Source organism: Argiope bruennichi, chromosome 8 (genome assembly GCF_947563725.1).
Source record: "Argiope bruennichi chromosome 8, qqArgBrue1.1, whole genome shotgun sequence".
In the NCBI taxonomy this organism is placed as follows: Eukaryota; Metazoa; Arthropoda; class Arachnida; order Araneae; family Araneidae; genus Argiope; species Argiope bruennichi.
In genome coordinates this window covers 68361647-68376246 of record NC_079158.1, presented here as the reverse complement: position 1 = coordinate 68376246, position 14600 = coordinate 68361647, and the positions used below count along the sequence as shown (strand labels likewise).

The window sequence follows — 14600 nt, the reverse complement described above, 5'->3', positions numbered from 1 at the left end:
AAATTTCACTATAATGAAAAAAATCTAGTTACTATACATGTAACATCTTGCTATCTGATCAATAATTAGCACAAATATTGAATTGCTAATAATTATTTTATAGAGTTTGCTATTGCTTTCTGCAAGAATATTGCTTTTAATCTATATGGTGAAAGTGGATATTATTTAATATATAATCTAATCTATTATAGTCCATATCTGACTTATAATCTATTATCTAATTATCTGTTTATATAATTTAATTTTACTTCTTCATTATTAAAATTAAATCTAAATCTAAGTTATCTGTTAAATTATCTTTAAGTTAATTCTAAATTATCTATTTATATAATTTTAAATTAACTTTAAATAAAATTTCTTCAAAGTTTGGTTGCATATACTGTGATGCATAAGAAAAGTATTAGTGAAAATGTATGATAATTAAATAGTTATTTTTTATTTGTTAAAAATGGATCAAAAATTATTTTATGCCTTTTGTGTAAAAATATTTTAGATATCGTCTCTCAAGAAATAAAACTGCTTATCTCCATTTGTCAAATTTTAAAAGAGCAATTGCAGGGAAATTAAATCTTCTCAAACGATAATGAATATTTCATATTTCTTTTTTCCCATTTGAGAAGAAACCATGGTCTAATGTTATTCTAGGTGTGAAATTTATCAGAAATATTTGCTACTGGCTCCCAAAAATGCAATTTTTTTAACTATTATAAAACTTTGAAAATTGAAATAAATGGTGTTGGTTATTAAGAAACAAAAATTTATATTATTTTATGTATTTCCTTTTGAGATACTTCTAACAATGCTTAGTTAATTTTTTTTATCATTTCTTAATAAATATTAACAAATTTTAGCTTTTGGTTGTTTATAATAATCTTTCATATTACTATAATTTTTTAAGAGGAAACATTTTAAAAATATTTAAAAATGTGAAGATGTTATAAAGTGGTTTTTACAGGAGTCGATTGTTTCCATGCTTTCAACCTAAAAAGTTTATATACATTTTGTAAAAACAACGGAACGAAAAATGTTGAATACAAAAATGCGTTCTAAATAATCTGTTTTAATATTAAAGTCACGATTTGCCATCTATTGATCTAGACAAAATATTTTCTCCTCAATCAAAGCTGCGTATATAAGCTAGAATAATATAAATTTAAGGACTATTTTATTTTTTTCTTTCTTTCTTATGTACAAAGTGTAGACGTAGTATTTAAATCGTTATATAATTCGAAGTTTTCGAAATCGATTCCGGCAAAATCTCGAGTTCGTTATAAAATTCGAACTACAGATTTTGCCGAATCTCCACATTTCAAACTTTCCTGAGTCCATAAATCTCATTTTTGAATTTGCCTATCTGTCTTTTTGTGAACATTCTAACTAAAAAAAAACGCTTTAAACTAGACGGTTGAAACGGTTTCATGGTTCGGTGAGACTGGTTTGTCCCATGTTAATTTCTTCCCCCGATAATCAATTAATGCATCGATAGTTTTATTTTTCATTCTGTTTTTACGTCTCATGCTCATGTACGGCGTATTTCCATTATTTTCTTTTCGTGGAAATCATGGAAACTAATGGAAATATAATGGAATGCCACTTTTTGAGAATGTGTTTTATCTCCTCCCCCCCATATATATATTTAATGATGTTTTAACTCTAATTTCAATTTAATTAATTTTCAAGATTTTATCTTAATTTAGCCCATAGTAACTTCATTCTAAAATATTTCCTTATTTCGTGATCCAATTCCACTGTCTCTACTTAATTAATTCAAGAGAAGCTTTGTTAAATTGTTGAATCAGCTAAAATCTAACTTTCCCACACTGCGCGTGAAGAGATAAAATACCGCTGATCAGGCAAATTCTTTTATAAAATCTCCCTGTGTTTCCCCTGCCTTCTCCGCGTGTGTAACGAAAATCCCTATCGAAATCTCGTAATACATTAGCACTGTAAAGAAATATTTTCCCTATCAAAATCATCGGTTATATAAGACAAGGGATAAAATGTTCAAGAGCTTTTTCCTCATTCCTTTTCTGTGTGTAAATCGCTTGTACATATGCCTGCTTCTTCAAAATGAAATAAAACGACGTCACGAAATTAAAAGTATCTTCACTGTCTTCAAACTGCATTCTGCTTCACATAAAATAATGCTTATATATATATATATATATATGGGTTTTACGAGATTTTTCAGATTTTTCTTAGATTTCAAAAATAGATGAGTTCAAAGAAATATTTTAAGCAGATGATAAAATGTGAGAAACTGTACATTTTTTTTTTCAATTTGAAGAAGATCTAGCGTAAAAATGTCAAAAATAATAAATTATTCCATAAAAATATTATAATTGGCCAAGGCATATATATATATATTACGAAAAAGAAATCAATTAAGCAAAAAGACAGCCATATGTGCCTTTTAAGATGGAAAACAACCTCTGAAATGAGACTTGCATGAAAGAAAGACGAAACACTCAAATTCATTAGTCTTGAATATTTCTCAGAATGAATGTTTATGTCTGTCAGAGCTCTGGACGTTTCGTTAGATTTGTAAATATTCATTAGAGCAATGAAATAGCGGCAAAACACTCTATTTTGTGATTCCGATTTTTATTTTCAAAAATCGGACTGTAATTACTCTCCTTTTAATTTCAATCTCCCAGAACTAATATAATTTATCACAAGTTTGCCATACTTTCAGTTTTCCATCAACTCAATAATAATTTACCTATTAAAAGTGTAAAAAATATCTGTTGAGGTATATTTAATAACGATTGGACGAAACCGTTTTGAGTAAAAAGTCTTTGTTTGCCTTTATTATTCGTTTGAAAATGTTATGAAAAGTCTTATTTTGCTTTTCTATGTGTCTTTTTTTTTCGGTTATTGCCCATTTGGACATAAAACTGATGAATTTTTTTATTTTCTTTAAAATTTTTCAACCACGGGAAGAAGGCTGAGATATGAGAATGAGAAGTTTCCAGAATAACAGTTGATTCTAGCCCCCCGAGTGGGTACATAAATGGTGTGGGGTTGAATATCCCCTACCGATGACGGAAATGCTTCTCACGGGAACCCATAGGCCACCCGAGATAGCCAGTGTTGTCGCGGCGGTCTGGTCATTTAGATTTTTTCCGTGTGCCTCTGGTTGTGTTGGAATAATCAATATGTGATTTTCTTTAAAATTAATAATAAAACATAGCATCGAATTGACTCAATTGATTTTCTAATAATTCCAAAAAAAGTATATATAATCCTTTCTGAATGAAATCAGCTTTTATATAAAATTATGTTTATTATTAATTAATGCATACCTTTCATATGGCTTCTCAACATTCTCTAGCAGGCAGTTTTCAACTTCTGCGCACGATGAATTCAGGCTACCGACCATTAGTATAGAAGAATTTGAGTGCAAACAACCAGATACTTCTAGAGGAAGTGGAGTACTTCTATAACCACTGAAGAGCATGTTGAAACCTATCCAGCCGGTTATAAGACTACCAATGACAATACTAGCTACAATGACCTAGAAGATGTGAAATAAAGCATAATTATGAATAAATTAATAGAATTTTACTTTAAATGTTGCCGAAGATATCAATATAATTTTGAGGAGTTAATATTATATTATTTAGGTAATTCTTTTTCACCGGAGGGATCGTATAAGAGTGGACTTCCTCTTCTGCAACTTAAAAAAAGAAAAGAAATAAAATAAAAAAATAAACGGGGAAAAATGCGGACATATTTTTTCTTTGGGTTTCAAACCCAGTGAAGTATAAAATATCAAAATTCAGAAATTAAGGAGGTCAATATTTAAATTTATATGATAGTTTGTATATATTTCATATATAATTGTAAAATTTCAGTTGATAATAATATAAATGCAAAAATATTACATTGAACGAAATCAATTCTAATATTTTGAGATATGAAAATTTGGTACACTGTGATGTAAAAGTTAATGAACAAAGAAATGAATAAATTCAAAAATTTCAAAATACTTTTTATCAATTTTCCTAACATGATTTCAGTGTAATTTGATACATATATATGCACAATATTAAGGCAAGAAAAATTGTAGTAAGCATGTTGCAAATTATTAAAGAATTTAAAACAAAATTAATAATTTGTCAAAACTTTAGAGAAAAAGGAAGTTAAATTGAAATAAAGAGGATTGAAAAACCTGACTGCACATCCTTTTTTTTTTGCTGATAAACTCATAAACACGAGATTCCATCGAATAAACTTGCATAGTTGGATACCATATATCTTGTCTAGAGTTGTTTTCATTTATAGAACATTGTGTACCATTATTATAAACGTTGAGACTTATGATGCCCCAAAGACTCGCCATTGAGTTAAGATCTGAGCTTGATGCTGACCAACAGATTGTCTTTATATTCTAAAAATTAAACGTGTTTTATTTGCAGGTTGAATCTAAGCACTATCTTGTTGAAATTCCATATAGGTCCATCTACAAGCTCAAACAACGGCAGCTAGTTGTCTTCCAATTTCTTAGTATAATGCTGTGCTTGGTGATCACTGGTAAAGTGAAGAGATAATTGTTATAAAATACTGATAATGATTGTTCTAAAAGATTTAAAACAATCACCAAGGGATTCCTCATCCTTCATCCAGGATTACTCTTTCCTTTCATCGTTAACTATCCTTGATTGCAATTTCGACCTGTATGATATATGATTTTGATCCCAAAGTATTCATTGTGACCTATATTATGGCTTCAGAGTTGATTTCTTTTTCATTTTGCATTGGGCGATTACTCCTGTTTCCAAAATTCGTATCATATCCTTTGATACCGAGAACACCGGTGACCTTGGAATTTGACGAATAATTATTAGTTGGGCATTCGCCAGTCTTTGGATTTGACGATAACAATGTTTATTTGACACACTTGGACTCATAAAACTGCCTTTTGCTTTTAGATAAAACTCGGTCGATTAATTATAGTTTAAATTTGCAAAACGAACATACCTTTAACTACCAATTAATAAATTTTCGTAACCTCAGCATTTGGATTTCTTTCAATCGTTATATTTCGACTACTGCGATTGAAAAAAATATTGTTTGCTGAACTTAAATATTCAAAGTTTGTGATGCCATTTCCTTTAAATTTGTATATTATAACAAAAAGTAATCAAACTCGTAATCATGTCTAAATTTTTGCAACAAATAAATTTACGTTTACAATAATTTGTATTACAGCAAATAAATAAGCATTTTTCAAAAGTTTTTCAATATATTTAAAGACTTGTAAAATCCGTATTTCACATTCTAAATTTTAAAGCTGAATGACGTCAGTGTTTTAGCTTTTTCTCGGCTGTTTTATCATAGATAGACCTGAATAATCCCAAAAAAGATTGTTGATGCTTCTGTTATAAAATGTATGTCTTGCTATATCCGAATGTAGTTTTCGTAAGTGTTTCTGTAAGAATGACTGGATGGTAAGATTGGTGTGATAGCTGGCCTCTCCAGTACAAAGCATTATCTTCAATAAATAGTTCTTCAATAAGTTTGTTTAGAATTCTATTAAAATTTTATTCTATATCAAATTAACTAAATTAAAAGACCCAAACATACATAATATAAACACTTAGTAAAGTGCAACATTCAATTACGACCCAATTCACTTGCTTCAAAAGCATCCAATCTACACTTTGTCAATATTTGTTTCCCTTCTTTCATTAATGCGTCCACCACCTGTTAACGTTTGTTCTTCGTCTGTCAATATTTATTCTTAACATCTCATTGACGGCATCCACGAACTGATAACATTTGTTCCTCTTCTTTCATTGATGGCATCTTACACCTGTGTTTTTATCCTTCGCTGACGATTGGGTATTTCATTTAAATACCAAAGCCAAATGCTTACCAATAATGTAAATGAATGTGTCCTTCATCCACTCTTTTTAGCAGATTGATTTATTCACTCTCCATCCAATTGGTGAGAATTATTATTCTCTTAAATATTTTTGAATGAATAACACCTAAACTATTACGTGTATTACTGGTTTGATCTCTTATATATTATTTTTAAACCATTATCACGAATTATTTTTATTTAATAGTACGTGGTAAGCTGCATAATAAGTTATTGCTTTTGAGTCTGTGACTCAATGCCATGATTTAAATTTCCAAATACTTCGCTGTGATTACATAAAAGTCATCTAACAAGATAGAATTAATTATGACAGAGTTCAGCATGAAAAATGAAAGAGTATTTTGTATGCAAGCAATACCCCAACCTTGTCAGAGGCCATGCGGGATACTTGATGGGGCTGGCGAAGAGCAACCCCACCTAGCATGAAGGAACAATTATATTAGACACTTGAGAATAACAAATGACCCACTTAGAGAGAACACCATATTGGTCTTTTTACATTAGGAGAGAACTAAAGTCAAGAGCTGATAAAAAATGTCCTTAACAAAAGATTTAATGACTAGAATTTTTAAGAGTTCTTCGACGTCAAGAGACATCCAGTTACTTGGCCATCTGAGTCTGTGTTTTCGCCATAGTGCACAGGTTTCAATCGCCTGATTTATAGAGTCTAATTCGGTGCCACACTGACAAGTTGAGCATTTGTCCACAAAAAAATGGCTTTGATGTGCAGAAAATATACCATGTCCAGTGTATACTTGGTTAAGATAAAACCACCCTCAATTCGGTTAACAGAAACTTTTTTTAAATGATGATAAATAGTTGTCCCCTTGATGGAATTATTCCATTTCTCCTGCCAATTCTTAATTATTATTTTTTTAGTTTCATTTCTGAGTTGAATTTTGGAATCATGGTAGAATATTTTATATATATAATTTAACCTAAAAATAAATATTCGTGCTAAAAACAGGAATTTCAAGAAAGGTTTTTCTTCAAAACATTGGAAAGGATTTCTCACAAATTGTGAAAGGAGAAAAACAGAAGGCAGAAAGACAAAATATGTTATAGTTTGATATATTTTATATGTATTCAAAATTGTACTATATTGACTAAGTTGTCGTGTAACTAATTTATCAGTTCTAAATATTTCCAATAACATAAATTGAAGAATACTGAACATTGGAAATCACTACCTTATCAGAAGCTTTCCTTGTTAAGACTCCAATCAAAAAGATGGCTAATATGGGACCTTCAAAAATAGCATTAGAAAGCATCCCAGCTGCTAACATGCTGTCCATTTTGGATATAGATAAACTGAAGCTGATGAAGATGACGCCATATACAATTGCTAAACATAGAAGTATATTTCTATGACAATGTTGCACAAATTATTTAATCCACTGAAAAAATTTCAAAAAATGTTTTTATAATAAATATTTTATCACGGAGTAACACAGAATCAGCAAGTAAAGGGTTCATTTTATTGTTCAAGAGATATCAGAATTTTATAAAATATCTTTTATTAATGTTAAAAGTCTTTGCTAGACAGAAGAGTAAATATTAAATAATCAAATTTAAATATTAAAAAAGATTTAATATGTATCTTCAAATAATAAAAGTAATGATAAATGCTTTTTAATTAAATGTGTACATCGGATAACACACATTATGTGGTCAAAAATATTCCTGGAATTTTATATTGAATCGAATTTGAAATATCCTGGCATCATCATGCTCTCTTTATCCTACAGATACTATATCAGTTACTAATTTGAAGTGACAGTACCTATTGTTGCAATAACGACTGTTGCTTTTTGAGGAAAGCTGTCCACTGGTGTTTGGAATGTGTCTGCAAGAATTGCATCTATTCTTATGAAAGAACCGGAAAGAAATGTTAGAAAAATGAAAGTCTTGGTCTAGGTTGAAATTCCAATTCTTTCCACGGGCATTGATGAGTCTGATTTGCTTACCCAGAATACGTATTTTAATTCAATAAAAACACATGAGGGGTTAATTAGAATGTCAAATTTGAGTTAGATAATAACGTCTCAAATCAGTGACAAGGCGTTCCTGTTTTTTTTTATTTCAAAAATTATGGGCTGCTGTTGTGCAAAATATTTTTAATTGTGCTTTATATTTTTAATCAAAGCGCACCATGTCAGGAGTATAGTGTCTGTGAAAATAATAGTGAAAAATATTATAAAGATTTCTGACAATTAAGATGTGCAATTTGTTGAAATTTATGATATGTATTTAATTTATAGACATGATGAAGGAATATATATTACTTTTTAAAATCTTTTATAATATTAGTTTAAACATTTGAATTCGATTCATGTTTAAAAAATATTAAAATGTGAAAAACTACTGATAATTTAATTTCTCTGGAAGTCCGAAATGCAAGTCACTCTATCGTCTATAGCTTCCTGAATTTTAACAGTATTGGACTAGAATTCTGATATAAATTGGCCCATATGTCTAGCTTTGAAATGTTAATAAGAAAAGCATGCAATATTTCACGTATGTGTGGTTAAAATTTAATTGCTATGAAAAGAATAAATATTTTTTTTTCATCTTAAAGCCCTTCTTATATTATCAATTTTTAGGCAACTGATTTATTTTTAGCAAGACTTTAAGCATGGGACATCGTTGCCGAAATCGAGTATCTTACATATTATGAAAGGATGATCCTATAAAAAAACATTTTCCATTTTTTTTTTGCATTAAATTTTAGAATATTATTTTGAAATTACTATTATCATATCCTTAAATGATAACAAAAATTCACAGAATTCATTAGCCTCTAGCAATACAATTTTGTAAATTTCTAAATTTGCTTGTATTACTGATATTACAGTAATAAAAGCAAATTTACTTGTATTACAAATGAATCAATGATTAAGGGGATGTTTATAAGTTATTTTCAGATCTATTTTCTAATTTTATGTTGAATAAAAGATTTAATATGAAGATCTGATAATCATCAAACTAAAATCTGACATGAATCAATAAATTTTGAATAAAAATCTGACTCACCTAGAGCCTTGCCTATTAAAAGCGAGATTTTCTCAGTCAGTTTTTCTGAAAAAAGGGGTTGAATAAAATCGAGAACTGTAATCATTGCCAACGCATTTTGAGCTGAAGATATTGTGCTTAGAGCTCCACCGAATATACCAGCTATACAAATCCCCGTTAATCCAGGTACTGAATGAAATCGTGTAATAATGAAATAAGGGACTAACTGAAAATAGAAAAAAAAAGTACTTAAAATGTCAATTGAAAAAGTTTTTCTTTAATGTTTAGATTTTTTGTTATATAACATACAAACTATTATATAATATATAAATGCATATAATGACATATCTTAATTTAAATTAAATCTTATTTAATTTCCTAATTTTTATTTTAAATTAGCCCAAGTTACTTTATTCTAAAAGTTTCGCTTATTTCCTCATACAAATACCGTTTTTTTATTTAATTATTTCTAATACGCACTTTAAAAAATTGTTGATTCTATATTTCCCATGCTACGATCAAATCATAAAAATCTATAAAACAAACACATTCCTTTCAAACATTCCTATGATTTCTTTTTCTAAGTTTAAATGAGTCAAAGAAATCCCTATCAGAATCTCTAAATAAAATTCTTAAGGTAAACAAAATTACATTTAATTTGCTCTTATATCGCTATGTAAACAGTCTCATCTCTTTGTCATCAATTTTCCCGTGTTTAAATATGTCTCCTGAGGTAAAATAATTGAATTCTATTTCAAAAGTACATTCGTTTTGGCCACTCATTTGCAAAATTATATTTACAATATTATATATACATCTATATTATATCATATATTATACTATCTTAAATTTAAAATAAAGTGCTAAGAGAGCTGCAGTTTCAGTGTGAATATGCATTTTTATGTTTTGTGTAAAAACTGTGCATTAAAAACATATATTGTAGCATTAGTTGCAAATGCACCATTGTTTGAGAAAAGCTGATATAGTGAGCGATGCTTTTAGTTGAAATGTTCGAGTAACGACTTTTTTTATTGTCCATAATTATCTCCAAATATATATGCATTCCTTGATTAATTATTTACACAAAGCAGTTTTCCTTCCCTGAAATTTATCTAGAAGATTCTCGGAAACTATCAATAAATTATTTGATAAATATTCAGTTTTTTTTTTTTCAGATTTTGATCATTTTAGTGCTCTTTCCATTATACCACAATCTAGAAATATAAGAAAAATCTTACTTGGTCATGCTTTTTTAAGCCTATTTGGGGGTCCAGTACAGGATCGCACAAATAGAAAACAGCATATAAAACAATACCAATCCAGGCACCAAGAAATAAGCAAAAACCGACTGGAAGCATACTCCAAAGAAGTGTTCTAAAATGGTAAAAAAATATTATTATATTTTCTGCTGTACAACTACAAAAATAAACTACATATTTTGTATTCGATAATACAACAAAATATATATTTGGTTAAACTAACGTAATTAAGATAAATTGTCCTCTTTGGCAACCAGTTGGTTTGTCAAAATTATTAAATGTGAAAATTTTCAATCGAAGTTTTTAAGCACGGACAGATAATCCTGCTAAATGGGATATAAACTCATGAAGTCATTCGGAATACTATGAAAGTTTTACCATTAGTTACCGAAATTCTCGGTTTACTAATCAGTGAAGATGTTTTCTCTTCAAATTTCTGAATTCGCAACAAGTCTTATAATGAATTGAGTTTAGAATGCAATTAGGAATTTTTCACATTGAGCAACTAGTAATTTGCACTTAACTCCATTGTACAATAAGAAAAATGCAGAATATTTTTTTCATCCTCACCGAAACTATGAAGAAGTTAGATGCAATAAGAAAAATCTAGTATGTAATTTTGACTTTTTCTCTTTGACCGACTGGTAGCTGAGTTGTGTACCTATGCAATATTAAATACATTAAATGAATTAACAAATGTACACAAATATTCAATTAGTATCATTAAAAAGTATTTTTTTTTAAATTTTGAAATAGCAAAAAATTAATTTTTGAACGATAATATTTGCAGAAATTATAGTAGAAAAACTCTAAAATTCAACTTAATTTTTAATTAATTGTAACTCTAATTAGAATTTCAAAAACATTTCTCCCAGGTACACATTTCCAGTCTCCAAATTTAGTAGCTATAGGCCAAACGGTCTGAACGGTTTTGCACCTTTCTTATTAGTAGAGATAACAGGAAATCATAACTTCATGTCTATTTGTGCATTAAAGGTGTTATGGAGTTAAATTATATTAAAAGGTGAAATAAAAATTAATACACATTTTTAAAGTTACCTTTATTTATAATTATAACTTTACTTTACTTATAAATAATTTTAACTTAATTTGAACTTCACTCATAATTATGGCAGTAAATTGCAACATTTTAAAGTTTACTACCTTTGCATACAATACAACGTTTTTACATACAGTCATTTCACTCGTTATTGAACCAATTGTTATTACATATGATATTGGAGTATAAGTTATTGTAGAAAAGAGCGTTCAACTGGACTAAAGCAGTTGTGGGATTAAATATTATAAGCAGTTGAAACAGAAATCATGAAAACTTTTTTTTTCAGTTAAGTAACTTTACTTACGATTGAGCTTTTGTCTTTTCACCCATGCAAACAGATCTCTGGATAAAGACTTGACCAGTACCGTAAAATCCAAGGGCCATGCTGAAGCCACGGAGGAAGACATTCCACGTTGTGTATCTTTGAGTTAAATCGAAGCTGAAACTTTTGAAATTAGGGCGTTAGTTAAGGAAATAGTGAATAATCATAATGAAATTTATGATATTCACAATATAAATGCACACAGATTGAAGATTTGTAAATAAATACAAAGAAAACGTCATTCTGTGGAGGACTATTTTTCTTAATTATATAGGGAATAACGTATTTTTTTACCCAATCTTTATTTTCGGAACCATCAGTCCTAGACATGTGCTTTTGATAACAAAAAAAAAAATGCCTTTGAGTAAACATTCATGTTTTGGTAAATTTGAAAGTAAAACAAAAAAAAATTACTTAAAAATTTGAATTTTAACTTTGTATATAATTTTCTGGTACGATAGTGAAAAAACAAGAAAAAGAAACATCTATATAACTGCTTTATTTATTATTGCATCTTCTCAAAAATGAGCATATAGAAATGGCATAGAGAAACAGGTTTGTTTAGATAAACTGATTAGTATCTCGTAGATTTTCCTTTACAGAACCGACTCATTTAAAACTGAAATCATCTGATCTGAAAACATCTTCAATATTTAGCCAATTGCGATATGACTATGGCCGTTAGAGCTATTTTTTCACAAATAGTGGATCGACAAATACAAATAAATTTAATATACGGTCCCTTGAAAAGTAAGTGTTGCAGATGGGCTGTAAAAATTATGCAATATTTACGAGTATTTCAGAAACTGTTTGGAATATGCGTGCAATTTTTTTTGAAATTCTTGCATTTTATCATATCAGCTTTGCTTCCATGCAAAAATTGTGGTATATTGCAACTCACTTTTGTCGCCCTTTTATGTTTAAAAATCAATTAAAAAATATTAAATTAGTGATATATGTGCATTTGTTTCGTAATTGAACGAAATGATAACTTCCTTTTGAGGAGTAAAAAGATTTTTGTGAAATACATGCTAAAAATATCGTCGGAAGTTCGTAAGATAAATTTAATATTGTATGCCGCATTTTTCAAAATTCTATAACTCTCGAAATATCCAAAGAATTCCATGAAAGTTTACTACAAGGTTAATTTCACGTAGACAAATTGATTCAGTAAAAAAAGTTGATGTCGTGTCAAAAAATAATAATAATAATTAATAACCCCTTCGCATACAATGACGTGTCTGACGCGCGTATCGAATTATAGAATTTTTAGTGCTAGGTCTGCAATTAAGTGACAAACTTAAATATTTTTAAAATGCAAAAAATCACTTAGAAACACTAAAATATCTCATACGCTCCTTATGAACAATGAATATTTAAAATAGGATGTGTCTTCTAATTAGGAAATTCAATAAATTCGTACGTCAAAGGGAATTGTTATGTCATTAAATACATATTATTTAATTAAAAATGCTAATTAAATACTACCTAGAAATATTAATGTATTAACTAACTATGTTCATTAATTTTGTTAATTAACTCGGTTAATTAATTTGTCTATCAAACAATCCCTTCAACCATTGCATATAAACCTACTTTGAGAATATACGATAAAAAATAATAGAAAACAGTTGTTTTCTTTTTTTATAACAGCATATATTTATATGTAGTAAAAGTCTACATGGAACATAAATAATATAACATAAAACGTTTCTCTTTTATAGCAGAAAAATGGACACAGATATTCACAAAAAAATTTGAATTGACTGAATTTAAATTTAAAATTCCGATGTCCGATTTTATTTTGAACATCGAAAATTTCAAATTTCATACTCAGCGATACTCTGAGAATAAAAAAATAAGTTGGATACATCTACGACAGACAATTGAGAAATTAAAGGCCAAATAAAGATAAATTTCTGCTCTCTATAGGAAATTTAAATATTATAAATATTTATAGATGGATCTCTATGTAAAAACATCTTATCGGGATAAAACCTTCCATTTTGTTCGTCTACCTTCATTTTATTTTTAAAGCTTACACATAGCTATGTAATAATGATTACATTGTTGCATTTAAATTGTAACAACTTATTTAAAAGTTAGATTCATAAACATATAAATGATACAGATATGCTAAAAACGCATTATGTTCCTTTTGAATAATTTTATTTTTAGCTAATATTGTTAAAATAACATTAACATTTGTACGCTCTGTAAAAATTTTGGAACGAAAACATCAGTAGAATGCAGTGAGGTTTCTGTAAATTGGATGAAGATTTTGGATCATTGGTTTTTCTGAAAAGTTGTATTCTTTAAAAACAGATCATTTTTTAATTAGACTAAATTAAGCACTCAACTTGTATTGCTAAGTGAGTGTAATTTCTTGATTTTAATGACCAATTATAAATAATTCTTACCTGAAGAAATTTAATCTTCCACCAGCAAGAGCACGCTTATAGAATTCTCCTAACCCTATTTCGTGAATTCCAGTGAAGATTACAGCAAAGATACAGAAAAATGCCAGTATTTGTTGAAAAACATCAGTCCACAGTACAGCTTTTAAACCTCCCTGGAAAAAGAAGAATGGCAGTTGAAATTTATCGAAAAGGAAAAAGAAAGTCATAATGCTGCTGGTCTACAATTGATAACTGTAATGCCATCTTCAGCTGGGAAATGACAATTTAAGGAAGGAGGGTATTGCCTGTTAATACTAATATTTCATTTCGATGTACTAAAAATTGGTTCTAAATACAGTAAGTATAAACCCTTAGAATATGTTTAATAAACAGGAACAACTCTTCAAAATATAAAATATTGTTATTATCTATATTATTCCTTGCCAGCGCAGTTGGTCTCATAGTAAGAAAGTTTCATAATTTCTAACGGATGTTGAATAGGTGCTGGATAAATGACCTGAATTTTGATGACAAACTTGGCTATAAAATGGAAAACTCTCGAATAGATGAGAATTTTGGCGATATATCTATTAGGATTCGAGATTCGTAGTTTCTTCTCGTAAATTCGATTCTCTGTCACAGAGCCTATAAAACTAAA

General features: G+C 28.7%; 1 protein-coding gene across 1 annotated transcript in view; it reads right to left on the bottom strand.

The window, feature by feature from the left end:
• LOC129980649 (sodium-coupled monocarboxylate transporter 1-like) overlaps positions 1-11605 on the bottom strand; it is a 41028-nt gene extending 29423 nt beyond the window's left edge. The window contains exons 1-5 of the mRNA XM_056091028.1: positions 11526-11605; positions 10141-10276; positions 8924-9128; positions 6249-6307; positions 3306-3517 (exon numbers count right to left, since the gene is read on the bottom strand). Coding sequence (XP_055947003.1) covers positions 3306-3517; positions 6249-6307; positions 8924-9128; positions 10141-10276; positions 11526-11605 — 692 coding nt within the window. The remainder of the gene's footprint in view (positions 1-3305; positions 3518-6248; positions 6308-8923; positions 9129-10140; positions 10277-11525) is intronic.
• Positions 11606-14600: the final 2995 nt, after the last annotated feature.